General features: G+C 41.7%; 2 protein-coding genes across 2 annotated transcripts; one reads left to right on the forward strand and one right to left on the reverse strand.

The window, feature by feature from the left end:
• The first annotated feature begins 1,963 nt into the window (after nucleotides 1-1,963).
• Nucleotides 1,964-7,730, forward strand: LOC135541544 (negative elongation factor D-like). The gene is made up of 6 exons (XM_064967848.1): nucleotides 1,964-1,967; nucleotides 2,178-2,269; nucleotides 3,473-3,581; nucleotides 5,743-5,894; nucleotides 6,289-6,403; nucleotides 6,862-7,730. Exons 1-5 carry the CDS (start codon nucleotides 1,964-1,966, stop codon nucleotides 6,316-6,318), a joined length of 387 nt encoding a protein of 128 aa, XP_064823920.1. The 3' UTR covers nucleotides 6,319-6,403; nucleotides 6,862-7,730.
• Nucleotides 7,281-21,034, reverse strand: LOC135541818 (cathepsin Z-like). The gene is made up of 6 exons (XM_064968224.1): nucleotides 20,854-21,034; nucleotides 16,299-16,462; nucleotides 15,403-15,582; nucleotides 15,093-15,243; nucleotides 9,417-9,582; nucleotides 7,281-8,876 (listed from the first exon to the last, which is right to left on the reverse strand). Exons 1-6 carry the CDS (start codon nucleotides 20,967-20,969, stop codon nucleotides 8,751-8,753), a joined length of 903 nt encoding a protein of 300 aa, XP_064824296.1. The 5' UTR covers nucleotides 20,970-21,034; the 3' UTR covers nucleotides 7,281-8,750.
• Between the last annotated feature and the right edge of the window lie 1,333 nt (nucleotides 21,035-22,367).

Raw genomic sequence — 22,367 nt, forward strand, 5'->3', positions numbered from 1 at the left:
GCTGAATGGCACGACAATGGGCCTTAGGAGCTCATCACGGTATCTCTGTGCATTGAAATTGCTATCGACAAAATGCAGTTGTGTTCATTATGTCTAGTTTGTCTGCCCATACCATAACCCCACCATGGGGCACTCTGTTCATAATGTTGACACCACAAATGTTCACCCACACGTGCCATACATGCTGTCTGCCATGTGCCCAGTACATATGAAACCAGGAATAATTTGTGAAGAGCACACTTCGCCAGTGGCCATCGAAGGTGAGCATTTGCCCACTGAAGACGACACCGAACTGCAGTCAGGTCAAGTCCCTGGTGAGGACGACGAGCATGCAGATGCGCTTCCCTGAGACAGTTTGACAGGTTGTGCAGAATTTATTTGGTTGTGCAAACCCAGTTTCATCAGCTGTCTGGGTGGCTGGTCTCAGACAATCCTGCAGGTGAAGGTCCTGGGCTGGCTTGGTTACACGTGGTCTACGGTTGTGAGGCCAGTTGGACATATTGCCAAATTCTCTAAAACTACACTGGAGGTGGCTTGTGGTAGAGAAATTAACATTCAATTCACTGGCAACAGCTCTGGTGGACATTCCTGCAGCCAGTATGCCAATTGCACGCTCCCTCAACTTGAGACATCTGTGGCATTGTCTTGTGACAACTGTGAACTTTTATTGTCCCAAACAAGGTGTCCCTGTGTAATGATCATGCTGTTTAATGAGTTTCTTGATATGCCACACCTGTCTGGTGGATGGATTATTTTGGCAAAGAGATGCTCACTAACAGGGATGTAATTCAATTTATAAGCTTTTTGTGCATATGGAAAATGTCTGGAATCTTATGTCAGCTCATGAAACATGGGATCAACACTTTACATTGCGTTTATATTTGTGTTCAGTGTAATTCCAAGTCCTCATTTTTTCTTTAACCACTGATGAGTGAAGATGGGAGATTTATTTCCCCAATGCTCTATTTTCCACCATTTTGTTTTCTTCTATCAAATCCTCACACCGGTTATCAAAACAGTTTCATATCCTTCTTTTTACCCCACAGTCGTGCATCTTCAGTTAAAAAAGGCGCACCACAATATGTCCATTGTTTTCGAGAGTAAATCAACTGTCATGAATCTATATTTGTTTGTATTTCTCGTTTGTCTGTCTACACTACAGCAGGAAACACGCATTTATTCTGCCAAGCCACAAGGCGGCGCAATGGGCGCATGTAACTATGGATCTTCAGATATCTGATTGAGATTTATTTTATTAGCAAGTTAGTTTAGGCAAAGGCTATCTAATTGTTTTGAAAACACACTATTGTTTTCTAAAGTATTAGCTAGGCCTGGTTTATTATAACTCGCCGTGTGCTTCACATTATAAACCCTACTCACTCTCTCGTCATCATGGACGAGGAATATTACGAGAGGAATATTGGAGACTGGGATGGTCCGGATGGCAATGTAAGCACAATATTTAGCTACTGTATGTAGCCAGCTAGTGAATGTACAATGTCGATAGTAATGGCAATGTAGCTAAAAAATATATATTGTATCTACATTGTTGCAGGCTGTTGATTCATTGTTTGACAGAGCCAAATCGCGAATTTATATGGCGATAGCTTCAATGTTAAGATGTTCTTTCCTTGGCTGAAGTGATGTGACTTTCATATAGCAGGACGACTATGTTGAAGGGGAGAATGATGGGAAAGTTCAGGAGGACTGCCTACAAAAGTTCCCCAGCAGAGATTACATCATGGAGCCTGCTGTATTCAACACCCTTAAAACGCAAACACACTATTGCGTGTGTCTGAAGTAACGTTAGTGTGTGAAGAGTCAAAACATTTCCTGCAGAGGCTTCTGTTTCCACAGATATTTTCAGGCTGGTGGCTCCCCTGAACACGTCATCCAGCTCCTGTCAGAGAACTACTCTGTTGTTGCCCAGACTGTCAACCTGCTAGCAGAGTGGCTCATCCAGATGGGTAAATAACAATGGACTGGGCTGCAAATGGCACCCTTTTCCCTATGCAGTGTACTACTTTTGACGAGTAATGCACTGCATGGGGAATAGTGTGCCATTTGGGACAAAGCCCTGGACTCCACATACACTGAAAATAATATGCTTTTTTTTGTTCCTCCCACACTGTTTGAGACATAGTGGAATGTATGTTTTTTCTGACTGTGTATTGCAGGTGCGGAACGGGTAGAGAATCACTTGAAGAGTCTGCTGACCAAGCACTTTGACCCCCAGAAGGCTGACTCCATCTTTACCGTGGAGGGAGAGGTGAGATATCAGTCACCAGTGAAAGACAAACCACCAATGCTTTGCTGTGATCTGAATGTGACAGATAGCTCAAAACTGGTGCACTCCTGCTTGCTTGCTGTTTTTTTCACTCTTATTTACTCTCCTAGAAAAAATTTTTGATTTAATCATATACATTTTTTAAATTCTCTGTTCTTGCATGTAATGTGTATCCCTCGGAGTATAGTAGAAACCCTGTAGTATGCAGTGTATATAAATGTCCATTTTTCAAGACCCTGTCTTTCAAAGATAATTCGTAAAAATCCAAATAACTTCACGGATCTTCATTTTAAAGGGTTTAAACACTGTTTCCGATACTTGTCCAATGAACCATAAAAAATTAATGAACATGCACCTGTGGAACGGTCGTTAAGACACTAACAGCTTACAGACAGTAGGCAATTAAGGTCACAGTTATGAACACTTAGGACACTAAAGAGGCCTTTCTACTGACTCTGAAAAACACCAAAAGATGCCCAGGGTCCCTGCTCATCTGCGTGAAGAGGCACGAGGACTGCAGAGGGAAATAAATTGCAATGTCCATACTGTGAGACGCCTGAGACAGGACGGACAGTGGCAGACCACCTGCACAGGATCGGTACATCTGAACATCACACCTGTGGGACAGGTACAGGATGGCAACAACAACTGCCCGAGTTACACCAGGTCATCCTGACATGACCCTCCAGCATGACAATGTCACCAGCCATACTGCTCATTCTGTGTGTGATTTCCTGCAAGACAGGAATGTCAGTGTTCTGCCATGGCCAACGAAGAGCCCGGATCTGAATCCCATTGAGAAAGTCTGGGATCGGAGGGTGAGGGCTTAGGCCAATCCCCCCCCAGAAATGTCTGGGAATTTGCAGGTGCCTTGGTGGAAGAGTGGGGTAACATCTCACAGCAAAAACTGGCAAATCTGGTGCAGTCCATGAGGAGGAGATGCACTGCATTACTTAATGCAGCTGGTGGCCACACCAGATACTGACTGTTAATTTTGATCCCTCCTTTGTTGAGGGACACATTATTCCATTTCTGTTAGTCACATGTCTGTGGAACTTGTTCAGTTTATGTCTTATGTTCATGCAAATATTTACACGTTAAATTTGCTGAAATAAACGCAGTTGACATTGAGAGGACGTTTCTTTTTTTACTGAGTTTAGTAACCCTGTCCTCTTGTTAGTTCAGACTCCTGCCTGGCTGGTACAGATGATCGCCCACACCACCTGGAGAGACCTTTTCTACAAGCTGGCCGAGGCCAACCCTGGACAGTCTGATGCTCAACTTCACTGTCAAGGTACTGATGATCACCCAGCAGTTAAACCTCTTAGAGTTACCCTTCTACTTTTTTCAATTTCCGCCTGAAGACATACCCAAATCTAACTGCCTGTAGCTCAGCCAAGGATATGCATATTATTGGTACCATTTGAAAGAAAACACTCTGAAGTTTGTGTAAATGTGAATTGAATGTAGGAAAATATAACATAATAGATCTGGTTTAGATAATACAATGAAAAAAACATGTTTTTTATTGTTGTATCATCATCTTTAAAATGAACAAGATAAAACAAACATTCAGATATGATAATGGGGACAATTTCAGTGTAAAACATAAGAAGGCAACAGTACTTGTGCAAAGTTTCAGAATGATAACTTCCAAAATGAGTGTGCTTCATGACATTTATCATGAAGTCACCCAGGTGTCCCCACACAAGTAGCCCAAATGAACCCAAGTGGCCAAATTGGTGAAGTTATACATTTTGAATGGAATAACTATATACAAAATACCAAAATGGTATTCTAACACCCCACCCCACCCCCCCCCACCCCAAAAAATGGAGAAAAAACATGGGGAAAAAAATAATATACATTTACAAAATAACACTTTCAATATTTGGAAGACCCTCAGTCCTCTACACAATATTGTGCTGCTGATGCCAGGTGCCATAGCACATCCATGCCTGCAGAAATACATTTGGGCAGATGAACACCACTTGTGGTAGGAGCTGGATGAACCAGCTTCAGTGGGGGATGGACACCTTGGCACTGGGGGCTCCCATTCGGAGTAAGTGTCACTGTGAAAGAGTTTTTAGTTAGAATAGTGAATATATTATTATAGACCTGCTAGATATACTGTCTCATTTATATTATGACATTTCAGCTAGATCTACTGTCTCTATTATATTACAACAGACCAGCTGTATCTACTGTCTTTATTATATTACAACAGACCAGCTGTATCTACTGTCTCCATTTCACTTTGGCAATTGTTGTGGGCCTGCCCTCCCCTCAACAGCCTCAAATAGGCTATTTCATTTCACAAATAATATTTTTTTATTATTAATTTCAAACAACGGCATTAGCATGAGAAGAATTTACCAGTCCAAAACGACGTCCTCTCCGTTCAAAAAATATTCCTCCATTTGGGAATCGCTTAATGAATCATCCTCGATCAATTTCTTTTAAAATGTTGTGTACATCAGTATATCTAGATTTAGCTTTCCCTGACTTAGTCGCCATACTGATTGATATATAAACAGCTGAATATGCGCTTTACCAAAACAATGCTGTCTGCAACATGTGTGGCTCCTTCCAGTATATGAATCGTCAATGGCGAATTAACCTCTTTACTCTGGAGTTTACTTCATGGGTTGGTCTTCCAACACATAAACGTTACATTTTGCCGTTTACCTCAGCTCATTGGCTATCTACCCAGCTAGATTTCAAGACGATCAGTGGTCATTGGATTAAAATACAGTCAATCAACGAAACAGCGGTCATATCATTGGTGCAAAATGATGTCATTACTTGTCTTCAAATCGGTTTCTTTCAGTCAATACGTCCCGCGAACCATCAACCCATCAATTTTGGTTGTGTTACAAACAAACCAGTTGATTGCAATGAAACCAAACATGACTGAAAAAGTCACGTTTTGTGTGTGTATTTACCTCAAATGTGTCGTCGAAAATGAAATGAGACGGAATTCACGACACAAGCGGTTCACAAAATGTTTCATGTTAGGCTATACAAATGGATTTATCAAACAAAAGACCATTCATTGTGTAACAATAAGCATTGGGATTGCAAACAGAGGAAGATTGTCAAAGGTAAGCGATTTATTTTATTGAAGTTTGTGATTTTGTTACGCCTGTGCTGGTTGAAATAGTTGTTTTTTTATGAGGCTCTATCCTCAGATAATCACATCGTATTCTTTCGCAGCAAATCCTTTTTTAAATCTGACAACGCAGTTGGATTAGCAAGATTCTAGGCTTTCGAAACATGTGAGACACTTGTATTTCATGAATGTTAAATATGACTATGTAGTGATCACCGTATGTTGTCAAATTTCATCCCGCTACCCGGTTTGGTGCGCAAAGAGGTTAATAACTAACGTTGTTATGGGTCAAACGGTGTCATGTTCCTCCTCTCCTTGCTGATTTTTGTGTGTGTGTCTTCAGCTCATCTCAGACGCGGGCTACCAGGGGAGATCACCAGTGTGTCCACGGCGTGCCAGCAGCTGGAGGTGTTCGCCAGGGTCCTGAGAACCTCTCTGGCCACACTGCTGGATGGAGAAGAGGACAACCTGGAGAAGAACCTGCCAGAGTTCGCTGTGAGCCTCTAATCAAGTCCCCCCCCTCCTGTCCATATAATTCTATTCATTAGGATCTCAAAGGCAATACTGATTCTAGAGATCAGCACTCCTACTCTGAGACGCTTTATGATTACCGGCCCTGGTGTTCCCAAGAATAAGATCTAGGCATATTTATCATTCTCACTCAATACAAATCCTTGGTTTGATGATTTTGTAAATGTGATGTATTCAAGGTTTTGAATCATTTGAAAGTGGTACTTCAATCAGTATTACACTAACCAATATGTAATTGCAGGATATTGGTACCACAACACAACATGTTGCAGGCTACCTGTCTTTTGGCATGAGTGTCTCTGTTTGTGTGGTTGGTTTGGAGCTGAACTGTTTTCTTTTCCTTTTCTGTGTTCCACAGAAGATGGTGTGTCACGGTGAGCACACTTAACTGTTTGCCCAGGCCATGATGTTTATCATGTCTCAGGAGGAGCAGGGAGGATCGGCCAGGAAGTACAGAAGTCTGCACATCAGAGGTATCCTGCCCTCTACACTATTTTGCCAGTATCGACTTACTTGGCAAGCTTTTGGCTCCTATAAGGAGCATAGGCTGTTGATGCATGTCCTCCATCTTGGCAGCATTACATATGATTGAAGGAAATGCATTTAATTTATTTAAATTGATTCCTGCGTTTTGTGAAAGGATGGTTGTATTATCTGTAAAATCCAGTGTTACAATAAGTTTGAACATCGAGTGAGCAGCTTTGTGGAAAAGGCAGTCTAATGAAGTTATGCGCTCAACTGTATTGGTTGGATAGTAGTAACATATTGATAGTGTTTGCCTTATCAGGTGTAGGATATGATTGCCCCACCGTACACTTCGGACAGCTGTTCCTGCCCATCCTGGAGAACGACAACATCGCTGGAACCATTCGGTTTAATATTTTCCTTTTGCTCAGTTATAGAATCTTAATATAATTATGCTCTGTTTCAGCCCACTGCAAATCCAACTTCATCATGATGAACTGAGAATGACACTGGTTTGGTTTAACTTGACTGAGGATGTAGCGGGAAGCCCAGGACCTTTTGGTTATGAGCCAATCCCTGGATGTGTTCTGCTGAACGAGAACTGGAACATTGCCGATTTTGAGGCTGACCACTTGGGTGTAGACTTTCACCTGCAACTTTTTATTTTCAAATGTGGTGTAAACACATGACTCAGAATTAGGATGTTGTGTATTATTGCTTGTCTGGAGGTATGTGGAGAACTCATGCAGCTCCATTCATTTCACTGTAGTTTCCATTAGTATGAGCTAAAGTTTAGGTCTGTTAATATGTATGACTGACTGCTCAAAAGGTTTGGCCTTTTTCATGGTTGTCTTTTCCAATTTGACAAGAATCATGACATCTTGGTTTTATTAGTTCCAGACGTAGCGACATCCACCATTCTGCAGCATTTATTGAGGTGGTTCAGAAAATGTATCAACTATTAAAACAAGTTTCTGTAACAGGCCTGGATTCAAACAAATTGAACTGTGGAAACCGTCATGATGACAAGCATAAATTACCTTTAAGCTAAGTGCAGTGAATTTCAGTCCATTTGTTTGAACCCTGGCCTTGCTTTCAGAATACTGAAATCATTCAGTTAAATTTGCATACAACAAAAGACAAGTGACATCAGAATTGATCAAAGCTTCAACATTTACAGCCACAATGAATTCTTCCTAGCCTTTTGAGCTTAAGCTAAATTGTGCACCTAATATCAGCATTTGTACTTGTTCAAAAGACAAAGTACATAATGACTTGTTCAGTAACATTTTGTATAAGAAAAAGATCCGAAAGCACATCAAGGCAACATTTTTTTTAAATAACTTTCCTCTTCCTGATTTTACCATGGTACATTGTTACAATGTGGAAGTAGCCTGAGATTGTCATAGAAAACTTGATATACAATGCTGCCTATTCTTTGTAACAGCTTCAGGGGCCTCATTTATAAATGCTGCCTACATGCAAAAGTTGGCATTCATAAAAACTGAAAATGTGCTTCCTCCATGCAAACACACATTTTGTAGTGGTTGAAGTCTGGTATTCCAAGCAGGCAAGTTGGTAATTTGTGCAAATGGTGGATGACACGCTTATTAAAAAAAAAAAAATGCAACCATTTGCTGTTAGAAGAGCAAAAATGTATAGGTACACATTTAGTTTTTGGGGATCTTAAATAATTAGGAAATTATTTTCATAACCATTGCAGAATAAATTCCTCACCTTTTCTGGATGCTAGCCATACAACAAATTTCCATCTCATTTAAAATGGGCCTAGTAAATATATAGCACATGCAATCCCATAGGCAGCGCAGTTTATAAGATATACTTCAATGTAAAAGCCTGGAACTGTCAGTAGCTTACCATAAATTAAAATGTTTGAGAGTAGACTAGACAATGTTTCAGATTTCACGGGAAGTTCAGCATATTTAGGTTGTGGGGGAAAGTTTATGCAAAACATTGAATTCAAACGTTCTACTGACAGGTCAACACAAATGTGCCACTTTTTTTCCCTTTCAGAAACTGTCCTCTGCAAAATATTAAGATTCTGTCAACACCTCAAAACATTTGATCAAATTTGTGCTTTCTTTTAGAAACTGTGGCGTAATTCCAATTTATAAAGCAAATAAAAGGGCATTATTGCCACCATAAAAAAGGTGAATGAGGGCATTTTCCAGGCAGAGTTGTAACGCTTGTTCACGCGTGCAGTTTTACGACAGGTCTGAATCATAAAATCTCAATATTTTGATGCGGGCAGATATTTAGTGTGAAATTTACGCAACGGTTGATGGAGGCCCCAGGTCTTTAGAAGAAACATTGGTTGGTCCCACTGCCTGTTGTCTACATGTAGGTCTTGGGCACGATGGGATCTCCATACATGCAGTCTTCCTCCAATGCCAGGTTGTACTGACTGCCACTTCCTCCCTTGTAGGCGCTGGTCACGATCCTCAGCCAGCCCTTCTCACCCTGGCAAGAAAACACATTTACTCAATCTGGCGTTTCAGCTAGATAAAGATGCTAGAACGCACATGAACAATAGAAAGTGAAGTTTATGTAATAGTCAAGTTAACAAACTACAGGAACGGCTAAAGGCTGGGATTGGTAAATCTACAGTAGAGCATGAGGTTTTAAATTCTCTGCTGCAGCTAGTGTAATGAAAGATCACAACAGACTACCAGCCCGAATATAGCATGCATAGTGTTCATTCAATGAGGATGGAACAAGCTTCCCCATAACGTCCATCTTCCGAAAAAAAAACCTACCTCTTCACCATGCATCTTGATTAACCTCATAGCCCCACCCCCCACAAAAAAGTAAACACCCTAGACTTTCACCAACACTCACTTGTCTTAGCCCTGACTTTGTGGATAGCTACTTGATCTGTGGTCATCTCACCTAGCTCACTTAAAATAAATATAATATTTTAAAAAATATATATATTTATAAAAAATAAAAATCCCTCTAGATTACAGCGTCTGCTAAATGACTAAAATGTACACATTTTACCCATGGCTCTCCCCATGAGTTGCGGACGATCCAGAATTCCACACCGTTCTCATCCATGCCCCAGCCGGCAACAGATACTATGTGGTTGATGAAGGGCTCCTCAATGTACTCAGAGTACAAGCCTCCAGTGTAGGCGTCCAACTTGTCAGTGGCCATGATTCCACAGCTACCAAGGACAGAAAACAAAAACTTTAGTGAAAGCGAAACTAGTTAGTCAGCATTTTTTTGTTTGTTTTTGCAAGGACGTGAAAGGAAACAGAATGGACTAGCAGATTGGAAGTCTATGGGTAATACTAGTTAGCAACTTCCTTCAAACTGCACACAGAGACAAAAACGGTCTCCACGAGTTCAGCTGACTCGAAGTACAGAATCAGTCAAAGGTTTGGAAACACCTAAAAAGTTATTAATTCCATGGTTCTCTTTTCTTTTTCTACATTGTAGAATAATAGTGAAGACATCAAAACTATGAAATGGCACCATGTTGTAACCAAAAGTGTTCATCAAAATAGATTCTTCAAAAATAGAAAATATAAGTAGCCACCCTTTGCCTTGACAGCTTTGCGCACTCTTGGCATTCTCTCACCCAGCTTCATGAGGCAGTCACCTGTAATGCATTTCAATTAATTAACAAGTGTGCCTTGTTAAAAGTTAATTTGTGGAATTTCTTTCCTCCTTCATGCATTTGAACCAATCAGTTGGGTTGTGACAAGGTTTGGGTAGTTTACAGAAGATAGGGCTATTTGGTAAAAGACCAAGTCCATATTATGTCAAGAACAGCTCAAATATGCAAAGAGAAAATTACAGTCCATTACTTTAAAACATTAAGGTCAGTCAATCTGGAAAATTATGAACTTCGAGTTTCTTCTTCCAAGTGCAGTCGCAAAAACGATTAAAAGCTATGAAGAAACTGTCTCTCATGAGGACCGCCACAGGAAAGGAAGACCCAGAGTTGCCTCTACTGCAAAGGATAAGTTCATTAGAGAGTTACCAGCCTCAGAAATTGCAGCCCAAATAAATGCTTCACAGCACTCAAGTAAGACACATCAACAGTTCAGAGGAGAATGCGTCAATCAGGCCTTCATGGTCAAATTTCTGCAAAGAAACCACTACTAAAAAGGACACCAATAAGAAGACACTGGCTTGGGCCAAGAAACATGAGCAAAGGACATTAGACTGGTGGAAATCAATCCTATGGTCTGAGTCCAAATTTGAGATTTTTGGTTCCAACCGCCATGCCTTTGTAAGACTGCATAACCAGATGATCTCTGCATGTGTTTATTTAGAATTGAAGGCACACTTAACCAGCATGGTTACCACAGCATTCTGTAGCAATACGCCATCCCATATGGTGTGCGCTTAGTGGGACTATCATTTGTTTTTCAACAGGACAATGACACAACACACCTCCAGGCTGTGTAAGGGCTATTTGACCAAGGAGAGTGATGGAGTACTGCATCAGATAACCTGGCCTCCACAATCACCCAACCTCAACCCAATTGAGATGAGTTGGACCGCCGAGTGAAGGAAAAGCAGCCAACAAGTACTCAGCATATGGGAACTCCTTCAAGACTGTTGGAAAAGCATTCTAGGTGAAGCTGGTTGAGAGAATGCCAAGAATGTGCAAAGCTGTCAAGGCAATGGGTGGCTACTTTGAAGAATCTAAAATATAGTTAGATTTGTTTAACTTTTTTGGTTTCTACATGATTCCATGTATTATTTCATAGTTTTGATGTCTACAAGGTAGAAAATAGTACAAATAAAAACCCTTTGTTACATATCAGATATGTGCCTATTTGATTGTGACTTGGCTTTACATCTTGTGTGAATCCATACACAGTCACTGTTAGGTGGGAGCTCATGAGAAGAGAAGCAGTCACCATATTAACCCAGTCCAGTTACAAATTTCACCTTTATTTAACCAGGTAGGCCAGTTGAGAACAAGTTCTCATTTACAACTGCGACCTGGTCAAGATAAAGCAAAGCAGTGTGACAAAAACAAGAGTTACAAACAAACGTACAGTCAATAACAAAAAGAAAAATCTACGTACAGTGTGTGCAAATGTAGTAAGATTAGGGAGGTAAAGGGAATAAATAGGCAACAGAGGCAAAATAATTACAATTTAGCATTAACACTGGAGTGATAGATGTGCAAGTAGAGATACTGGGGTGCAAAAGAGCAAAACAAATAATATGGGGATGAGGTAGTTGGGGGTGCCATTTACAGATGGGCTGTGTACAGGTACAGTGATCAGTAAGCTGCTCTGACAGCTGATGCTTAAAGTTAGAGAGGGAGATATGTCTCCAGCTTCAGTGATTCTTGCAATTCGTTCCAGTCATTGGCAGCAGTGCTACGGGTGGGAGTTGCTATGGTGACCAGTGAACTGAGAAGGTGGGGCTTTACCTAGCAAAGACTTAGAGGACCTGGAGCCAGTGGGTTCGGCAACGGATATGTAGCGAGTGCCAGCCAACGAGCGCATACAGGTTGTAGTGGTGGGTAGTATAAGGGGCTTTGTCGACAAAACGGATAGCACTGTGATAGACTATCCAATTTGTGTTGGAGTGTTGGAGGCTATTTTGTAAATGACAAGTCAAGGATCGGTAGGATAGTCAGTCTTATGTGGGTATGTTTGGCAACATGTGTGAAGGAGGCTTTGTTGCGAAATAGGAAGCAGATTCTAGATTTAATTTTGGATTAGAGATGCTTAATGTGAGTCTGGAAGGAGAATTTACAGTCTAGCCAGACACCTAGGTTTGTAGTTGTCCACATATTCTAAGTCAGAACCGTCCAGAGTAGTGATAATGGATGGGCGGGCAGGGAGATCGGATGAAGAGCGTGCATTTAGTTTTGCTTGCATTTAAAAGCAGTTGGAGGCCACATAAGGAGAGTTGTATGGCATTGAAGCGTCTGGAGGTTAGTTAACACAGTGTCCAAAGAAGGGCCAGAAGTATACAGAATGGTGTCGTCTGCATAGAGGTGGATCAGAGAATCACCAGCAGCAAGAGCGACATCATTGATGTATACAGAGAAGAGAGTCAGCCCGAGAATTGAACCCTGAGGCACCCCCATAGAGACTGTCAGAAGTCCGGACAACAGGCCCTCCGATTTGACACACTGAACTCATTAGTAGTTGTTGAACAAGGCGAGGCAGTCATTTGTGAAACCAAGGTCGAAAGTCTTAGCCATGTCGATGAATACGCTGCACAGTAATCTCTCTTATCGATGGCGGTTATGATATTGTTTAGGACCTTGAGCGTGGCTGAGGTGCACCCATGACCAGCTCAGAAACCAGATTGCATAGTGGAGAAGGTACTGTGGGATTCAAAATGGTCGGTGATCTGTTTGTTAACATGGCTTTCGAAGACTTTAGAAAGGAAGGGCAGGATGGATATAGGTCTGTAACAGTTTGGATCTAGAGAGTCTCCCCCTTTGATAAGCGGCAGCTTTCCAATCTTTGGGGATCTCAGACAATACGAAACAGAGGTTGAACAGGCTAGTAATAGGGGTTGCAACATTTGCGGCAGATTATTTTAGAAAGGGGAGAGATTTTCGAGAAGGGGGGGGTGCAGAGCTGTTGGCCGGGGTAGGGGTAGGCAGGTGGTGGCTGGCTAGCTCCAATGCATGGCCAGCCGTAGACAAATGCTTATTGAAATGATCTAGTGTAGATTTATTGGTGGTGACAGTGTCTCCGAGCCTCAGTGCAGTGGGCAGCTGGGAGGAGGTGCTCTTATTCTCCATGGAGTTTACAGTGTCTCAAATCTTTTTGGAATTAGTGTTGCAGGATTCCTGGTTGAAAATTCTAGCCTTAGCCTTCCTAACTGAAAAGTTGCATATCGCAGGGGCTATTCAATGCTAGTGCAGTACGCCACAGGATGTTTTGTGCTGGTCAAGTCTGGGGTGTTTTAGGGAGCGTTTGACAGTGATGAGGGGTGGTCGTTTGACTGTAGACCCATTACGGACGCAGGCAATGAGGCAGTGATCGCTGAGATCCTGGTTGAAGACAGCAGAGATGTATTTAGAGGACAAGTTGGTCAGGATGATATCCATGAGGGTGCCCATGGTTACGAATTTATGTGGCACCCTACATAGTGTAACTTTGGTTATAGAAGTGTGGGGGGGGTGGGATTTCTACTTGAGCAGTCCCTGACAAAAATAAAATCTTGGCCCACTAAGAGTAGTCTTTTCTGTAAAGTTTATATTTTTCCATTGGCCTATATAGAGACACACCCTATATGTTTGAAACACGCTGTTTAAATAAATGACTCAAGGAGCCAGAGAGCCTAACCAGAAGGAAAAACCCCAAACCCCTCCTCCCGCTGCTAACCTGAAGTTGCAGGTAATGAGCTACACCAGCGGTCAGCAACCTTTTCCATTTGGAGTGCCAATTTGACCATTTCTACCAATCATGATTTTAACATGCACATTTTCAATCATAATCTTTACATCACAAAATCCTTGTCTATGGTTAATCTACATTCAATCTAAATGAGAAATATACAAATCTAAAAGTAACTTATTGCCATTGCTAGCTATTTAATAACCTACATGAAGTATAAACATTGCAGTCTGCAAGTAAGAAAATATCCTGATAAATATTCTAGAAATCACATTGGCCATGGGTAGCCTAGTGGTTAGAGCGTTGGACTAGTAACTGGAAGTTTGCAAGTTCAAACCCCTGAGCTGACAAGGTACAAATCTGTCGTTCTGCCCCTGAACAGGCAGTGAACCCACTGTTCCTAGGCCGTCATTGAAAATAAGAATTTGTTCTTAACTGACTTGCCTAGTTAAATCAAATAAAAATGTTGTGTACCATGACAGTTTTGTCTGCAGAGCTGTTTATACTGTATCAGTGTGAAAGGTAGGGGATCTGACAAATCAATAACATTACATTGCTATACTGACTAATAAAAATTCACATTGCGCTGTAAAAAACAAAAACGTCAGAATATCGGTCTTCAATCATTTGGTTGCTGGTTTCATGATTTTATTCAGGTCTACTTAAAAAAAAAATCATACATCAAGTGACTGAACGAGCTTACATTGGCTAGCTCTAATGGTGCGTCAACTGACAAAAATTAGCCAAGTTAATTTACCTCTTGAAACAGGACACAAGGGACATTTCCAAACACACAGCAGCTGTTAGCAGAATCTATCTTATAGATAGCTAGAGTTGAACTGGTTGTGATCTACTAGCTAGCTACTTTGTTTCTCTTCAAACAGAATTTCAGTCGAGATGAAACATTAGCTGATGTTACACTACTAGCTCAGAACTGGGAATAAATACTTTTTTCTATTAAGTCAAACAGCAGTTACCTTGACAGCTACATCAGTCAAATAAAGAACTGCCAGTTTCTGCTCTGACAACTGAGAAAAAGCACAACAAAGAGATAGCAGCTGCAGACAGCACCACTGTGCTGGTCAGAAGCTTTGTCTTCACACTGCCTGTCTGCACACTCTGTGGTGTTGGAGAGCAGCCCTAAAATCGAGACGGCTGAAACCTCCAAACAGCCTACCCGACCACTCTGAGGCATCCGTATGGTCCTAAAGCACACATGCCGATTTTTGTATCACAGTGCATTGATAAAACTGGGGAGCGGACAAAATTGCAATTTCAGAATGTGAAAGTTGCACCCCTGCATTTGAGACACAGCCCATGTTGACCAGGTCCAGTTCCTAACCTGATAGGTCCTCCAGCGTAGATCTCAGCCATCATCTTCTCCCTCCCACTGATGGCGCCGAAGTCTCCGACCTTCCACAGGGTATAGTTCTGGATGATGTTACAGACCCCGAACGTTGTGCAGGTTCCACACTGATTGAATGGTTTGCATTCTGCAAGCACAATATGGAGAACATTTTAAGCCTGAGAAATTGTAAAATAACAGAATCTTAATTTGATGTGACAGAAATTCTTGTGATCAAGTCATGGGAAAAAATGTAATGTACAACCAAGAAAAAATTATGTTCAGCTCGGAGTTCTTGAGGCCTTACTCTGGTCCTTGGCCTGGTAGTTGTTGCAGGTCTCGTCAGGGATGCCGTGTTTGTTGGCGTACTCCCACACCCCAGAGTGATCCCCTCCATGACAGGAGCCGGCCTCACCACAGTCCACCACATTCTGGACTGACAGATAAGCAGAGGGCCAGGCTCCCTTTCGCTTGATGTTGATGCGATCTGACAAAGGAGAGCAAACCACCAACAACCAGTCCATTAATTCAGTACAGGTGACAGAATCTGCTCTTAGATGTTCACAAGTCAAACTTAGCAAGGACTACTCTAGAACTCTGAAGTCATGGTATTGTTATGATAAAAGGACAAAGGACTACTTGTATGAGCAAAGGAGGAACTGTACTTTGCATTCCACAACAAACATGCTTTACAGGAACAAGATTTACAGCATAACCTGAATTACAGGAAACCATGAAGCTTTAACTGCACGTCAGCACATTCAGAGGTTGGCATTGCCACACCGCTTCACTGCCTCACCACTTCCCTGCCATACCACCCTGAATTTGAGTCAGTGGAGTGGGTCATGTGTTAAATGCCTAACAGACATGCATGTTTGAACAATTATTACAATGTTTACTCCACCTTTGTTATAAAATTGTTTCCAAGTGACTTTAATTTGGTACAAATCATCTTTATGACCATCTTGATGATGAATTACCAAGACGTGCAATACTGTACTTATAGTGAATCAGAGGTTTGAGACATCTGTGGCCAAATAATAGAATTTCACAATCTGATCATCCATTTGTCCCTTTGTATGGTGCTCCCTCCTGATGCAAGAGAGTCTGTAAAACTACCAAATAAATTGGATATGGTTTGTTCATTTCTATGAGCTATACAGGTCGGACGACTGCGGAAAGGCGAACTTGAGGTTAAGCTACCTGCCATGGCGCTGGTGCTGCCGTGTGCCCAGCAGGAGCCACAGTATTGGGGGATGTGCTGATTGCGAGTGGTGCTGACGTAGTTGGTGCCGTTGATGTTCCTCCAGTCCCACGTCTTAGGGAGCTCATTGAGTTTCAGGAACTTGTGGGGTCTAGGCAACGTCCTGATGAAAGACATGACATCAGGGTACAAGGTTCTCTAGACAGAATCCTAATGTAGAGCAGCTAAAAACAGTCTCAGCAAGCATGACGGATAACAAAAATGCAGTGCGCACTTAAGGTCCCATACCATGACGGGACAATTCAAAACTTGACCAGGGGTGTAATCATTAGTCCAAACAGTTGCAAAATGTGTTGCAAGTAAAACAAGTTTCAATTGGACAAATTCAGGTATATCCCTCCCAGTTTCGTGCAGTTTGCTTTCGTTTAAGAAATGTTTAGCAACAAAAAAAACAAAAAGAATAGGTGTAATGAATACACCCATGATCAAACTTGGCATATCTGCCTCTCCATTCAAAGGTCAAGCACTCAAAAGCATCCACAGCACAATCATACTTTCAAAACTCAGAAGCCAAATAGCTACTACCGTTGAAAGGGCCATGCATGTTTCTGGAGACATGCAGTTGTCAAATTATATATATTGGAGGGCAGAATTTTGATCGCCAAACAGCAAAATGGGATGAAAAGCTTTAAAAGTCAGGTCCCAAACAATTTCTGCCCATGCTACTGGAGACCCAGTCATCTCCTTCCACTCACAGACATGTCAGAACTTTGCTACCTTGTTTCCACCCTCGGCTTTGATTGCTTCATTGATTTCAAACTTTGGATTGCCATGATATGCCTTTTCTGTAATAAACTGATTAACACTTGAGTCAAAATCACAGGGGGTAAAAATTCTGCACTTGAATATTGTTTAAAGAAGAAAGTTATGTAGGAGCCTACCAATCAGCTAATTTTCATTATGGGACTATTCTGAAACCTGCAGGAACTTAACATATGAAAGAATTACATGCAATAAACTCATACTCAGTTACTGACCAATGATATCGAGTGCAGAATATGCAGGCAATTCACACCTGAACAAATAAAGAACACAAATCAACAATAGACAGTTGAAACCACTAGAGACAAGTCGCATAGATTTAGACGTCGCAGATATCGCATCGCATAACTGTCCCATTATTGAGGCCATCTCCATTTTGAAGTAGTCAATTTTCTTCTACTACTTCTATGAGTTGGAAAACAAAGGTTGCATACTGCCACCTGTATTATGTTTGAACCACTGAGGTATAATAAGAAATGGACTGTCTAACATGTCCGTTGTTTTCAAGGGAATCTACTCACTTTCGCATACATGGACCTTCTAGATCTGGTTTATAAGGAGCAACATCACATGCGCACTAGCACTCAGTGCGCACAGGGACCAGCCCGAGAAGTGAAGAAGTCATCACTTCATCCATAAACATTGGATGAATATAACAGCTTAATATCTTCAGCAGGGAGTGATAGGTCTCAGCGACAATTACTTATATAATTTAAATAGATGTTTTGTGCAAAGACCAGAACCCATGCTAGACCAGAACCCTGTCCCATTGGTTAACAGGTATAAATGCCAAGTTTGGTGATCAAAATCAAATTGTATTTGTCACATGCACTGAAAACAACAGTGAAATGCTTACTTACAAGCACTTAAACAATGCAGATAAGAAAAATAAATAGTCTGGGTAGCCATTTGATTAGCTGTTCAGGACTCTTATGGTTTGGGGGGGTGGTAGAAGCTGTTAAGAAGCTTTTTGAACCTAGACGGTGCTCCAGGACTGCTTGCCTGTGCGTTAGCAGAGAGAACAGTCTATGACCAGGGTGGCTGGTGTCTTTGGCAATTTTTAGGACCTTCCTCTGACACCGCCTGGTATAGAGGTCCTGGATGGCAGGAAGCTTGTCCCCAGTGATGCACTGGGCCGTTCACACTACCCTCTGTAGTGCCTTGCGGTCGGAGGCCGAGCAGTTGCAATACCAGGCAGTGATGCAACCAGTCTAGATACTCTCGATGGTGCAGCTGTAGAACCGTTTGAGGATCTCAGGACCCATGTCAAATCTCCAGATGGGGAATAGGCTTTGTCATGCCCTCTTCACAACTGTCTTGGTGTGTTCAGACCATGATAGTTTGTTGGTGATGTGGACACCAAGGAACTTGAAGCTCACAAACTTCTCCACTGCAGCCCCGTCGATGAGAATGGGGGCGTGCTCGGTCCTCCTTCTGTAGTTCACAATCATCTCCTTTGTCTTGATCATATTGAGCGAGAGGTTGTTATGCTGGCACCACATGGCCATGTTTCTGACCTTCTCCCTATAGGCAGTCCAATTGTTGTCGGTGATCAGGCCTACCACAGTTGTGTCGTCGGGCAAACTTAATGATATTGGAGTCGTGCCTGGCCATGCAGTCACGAGTGAATAGGGAGTACTGGAGGGGACTGAGCACACACCCCTGAGGAGTCCCTGTGTTGAGGATCAGCATGGCAGATGTGTTGTTACCTACCCTTACCAACTGGGGGTGGCCAGTCAGGAAGTCCAGGATCCAGTTGCAGAGGGAGGTGTTTAGTACCAGGGTCCTTACTTTAGTGATGAGCTTTGAGGGTACTATGGTGCTGAACGCTGAGCTGTAGTCAATGAATAGCATTCTCACTGAGGTGTTCATTTTGTCCAGGTGGGAAAGGGCAGTCTGGTGTGAAATAGAAATTCCATCTGCGGATCTGTTGGGCAGTATGCAAATTGAAGTGGGCCTAGGGTTTCTGGGATAATGGTGTTGATGTGATTTCCTGCCACCTGCAGTTACGGACTCTTTGCATTCAAATAATTAATTGACTGATCCCTCCTGATGACCCATATGGAATAATGTGATCCTTCCTTAACCCACAGGAAATCCCAGTTGACTACTTCAAAAATGGTTAAAGTCCTCAATGGCACTACCCATGCTGAAACAAGCTTTTGGCACTCAGTCATCTGACATGGGCTGGCTGGCCACCGTACTTCCCATATCAGAGAGATGGCTGTGATTGTATGCTGTCAGAGTATACACACACACACACACCACAAAAATGACTAATTATGCAGTGTTGCGCAAGTACAAAATAAATGACCACCTTTAGACAGAGTGTGTTTTCACACTTTATTTAACTAGGCAAGTCAGTTAAGAACAGATTCTTATTTACAATAAGCCTATGAACAGTGGGTTAACTGCCTTGTTCAGTGGCAGAACGACAGTTTTTTTTACCTTGTCAGCTCAGGGATTCGGTTCAGTCTAACCACTAGACTACCTGCCGCCCCACTCGGTCTCTTTCACACAACTTTTGTGAACTCGGAACCCGGTTCACTGATTTTTTTTGAGCAGTGTGAACACTCCAAGGGAACCCATCAAAAGAGCCCCCGAAACGAACTCGAGAGATGGTCCGAGCTCGGTTCACTTACGGCAATGCGAATACAAAGTCCCCCAGGTTCGCTTATCAAAATTCCCGCACGAGACTGCTACAGCAACGTTTCTCTGCCATAACTACTCACATTGGTGCCACAAACGGGAGATGATGTAAAGGTTCACGCAACAAACGTGTGCTGTTTTTGCATATTCATTTGCGATTGTCAATAATGCAGAGAAAAGCCTATAGATCACATATTGCAAAGAGAGCTTCATAAGCTGTTTATTCGATTGTGGGGTTTGATTAGTGTGAGGAGACAACATATTTAGGGAGTACCACAACATAGGGTACAAAATCAATTACAGCTCTTAAAAGGAGCAGTAACCTACATCGGGTGTACACTTCAATTACAGCATTATTTAATCGAGTTATTTCTGCTACCAATCATATTCACATGTTAATAGGATCTCATAACATTCATATATTTGAGTTATTTAGCAGACGCTCTTTTCAAGAGCGACTTACAATTTCTGAGTTCATCTTAAGATCGCTCCGTGAAACAACAAGCCATCACAAACGTATCAAGTACATTTTCCCTCAAAGTATTCATCACTAAAGTCAGTGCAAGCGGGAAAAAAAATGTGTTCCTTTAGGTCTAATCTCCTAATTAAATGCAATCTATTAGCTTCCAAAATGTAAGCATGTATATCAAGGTACATCAGTCCATCAAGGTCTGATGGATTGGCTTGTCCTGCACTTCGCAAAAACCCAGAGTGCATTGAGTGAATGTTGGAAAAAGATCTTGGTTCCTTTCTAAACATAGCGATGTGAATACAAAGATGACTCGGACAGATAATTATTTGAATTGAACTGGCAACATGTTGAGTTCTCATTCAAAGGCAGGGGCAGCGTGAATACAAAGATAACGGAGTCATTTAGCTATTTTCTTTTTACCCCAGATTTAATTTAAAAAATGACTGAGATCTGTTATTTTAAAAGAAGACTGTGTGAAAACACCCTGATACAACTGGAAACAAAATCACTAGAACCATGTTGCAACAACTCTAGCTACTATTTTTAGCTGGAGAGCAAGCACTTAGACAGTAAACATATCAAATTAGCTGATAGAAGACAGCTACAGTTACCTGACTCCATTGTGCTTGGTCAGCTTGGGTCGATAGCATGGCTGTTTCTCGTTAAAGTAGCGTCCAGCAAAGACACCAGACAACATAAACACAAACAACAACAGTGCTCGAGCCATGTTGGAAAAGATCAGTCATATGACTTCCTAGGAACTTTTATTTTTATGGTTTCACCCGAGGGTCAACCTGAACAGGGCGCAGGCGCAGCGCAGACTGTCAAAAGTATTATACTTCCCTGTCATTGATTACCTGTTTTACAGACAGGACGATATGATTCTCACTGCGCAGTTCGACCTATGTGCATAACCACATAGCAAAGTTCATCCCATGATTAGTGACTCACTACATACAGTATAACAGGAAAAGCTGAATTGATTTTACAGACGTTGCACATTCTAATTAATTAATAAACCAACCAACTGAACCCACTGCTGCCCTTTAAAGCAAGAATCTTTAGCTGCTACGTCCGTTTGCGGAATTAATGATATATACCCATTGATAAACCCAAACATAAAAGCTTGTTTTACTCCAATGTGTGTAAAAAATTTTAAACAAACACTATTGATAGCCTCAAAACATAGTTAAAGCTACAATATGTTACTTTTGGGGCGACCACAAAATTCACATAGAAATGTGAGTTACAAATCTTACTTTCAATTTGTTCACCAGCTTCAAACAGTTGAAAATACAATATTTTGGGATATGGAAAATCACAGTGGCTTCACAGTGGCTTAGACGGTATAATCATTCTCTACATCAGTGATCATCAACTAGATTCAGCCGGGGGGCCGGAACATAATTACAAGTAACTTGTAGACTGCAAATTGACCGCAAGAAACTCAAAACAGATGTTTGACAAAAACAATCATTTCAAAGCTAGCTTTACGTTTGTATACGATCACGTCTCTATTATGCGTAGAAACACTTGTAACAGATTTCTTAAATTAATATAACTTGGAACTAATTTCCTGGTGTTATTCAAATCAAATTTATTTATATAGCCCTTCGTATATCAGCTGATATCTCAAAGTGCTGTACAGAAACCCAGCCTAAAACCCCAACAGCAAGCAATGCAGGTGTAGAAGCACGGTGGCTAGGAAAAACTCCCTAGAAAGGCCAAAACCTAGGAAGAAACCTAGAGAGGAACCAGGCTATGTGGGGTGGCCAGTCCTCTTCTGGCTGTGCCGGGTGGAGATTATAACAGAACATGGCCAAGATGTTCAAATGTTCATAAATGACCAGCATGGTCCAATAATAATAATAATAATAAGGCAGAACAGTTGAAATTGGAGCAGCAGCACGGCCAGGTGGACTGGGGACAGCAAGGAGTCATCATGTCAGGTAGTCCTGAGGCATGGTCCTAGGGCTCAGGTCCTCCGAGAGAGAGAAAGAAAGAGAGAAAGTAAGAGAGAAAGAGAGAATTAGAGAGAGCACACTTAAATTCACTGTTATTACAGTCTTATGTCCAACAATGAAAATTCAAAAAGAAAAGCTCAAAAGACTTGGGGGGGGGCACA

This window comes from Oncorhynchus masou, chromosome 6 (genome assembly GCF_036934945.1).
Source record: "Oncorhynchus masou masou isolate Uvic2021 chromosome 6, UVic_Omas_1.1, whole genome shotgun sequence".
In the NCBI taxonomy this organism is placed as follows: domain Eukaryota; kingdom Metazoa; phylum Chordata; class Actinopteri; order Salmoniformes; family Salmonidae; genus Oncorhynchus; species Oncorhynchus masou.

What these genes read in the sequence shown, in the direction of transcription:
- LOC135541544 (XM_064967848.1), top strand. An exon ending in TGCTCAACTTCACTGTCAAG is followed by an intron (nt 3,582 to 5,742) that starts GTACTGATGATC and finishes GTGTGTCTTCAG; the next exon opens with CTCATCTCAGACGCGGGCTA. An exon ending in AGAACCTGCCAGAGTTCGCT is followed by an intron (nt 5,895 to 6,288) that starts GTGAGCCTCTAA and finishes TGTGTTCCACAG; the next exon opens with AAGATGGTGTGTCACGGTGA.
- LOC135541818 (XM_064968224.1), bottom strand. Translation starts at nt 20,969, where the DNA reads ATGGCTCGAGCACTGTTGTTGTTTGTGTTTATGTTGTCTGGTGTCTTT. An exon ending in CAGCACCAGCGCCATGGCAG is followed by an intron (nt 15,583 to 16,298) that starts GTAGCTTAACCT and finishes CTCCTTTGTCAG; the next exon opens with ATCGCATCAACATCAAGCGA. An exon ending in CTACCAGGCCAAGGACCAGA is followed by an intron (nt 15,244 to 15,402) that starts GTAAGGCCTCAA and finishes TTGTGCTTGCAG; the next exon opens with AATGCAAACCATTCAATCAG.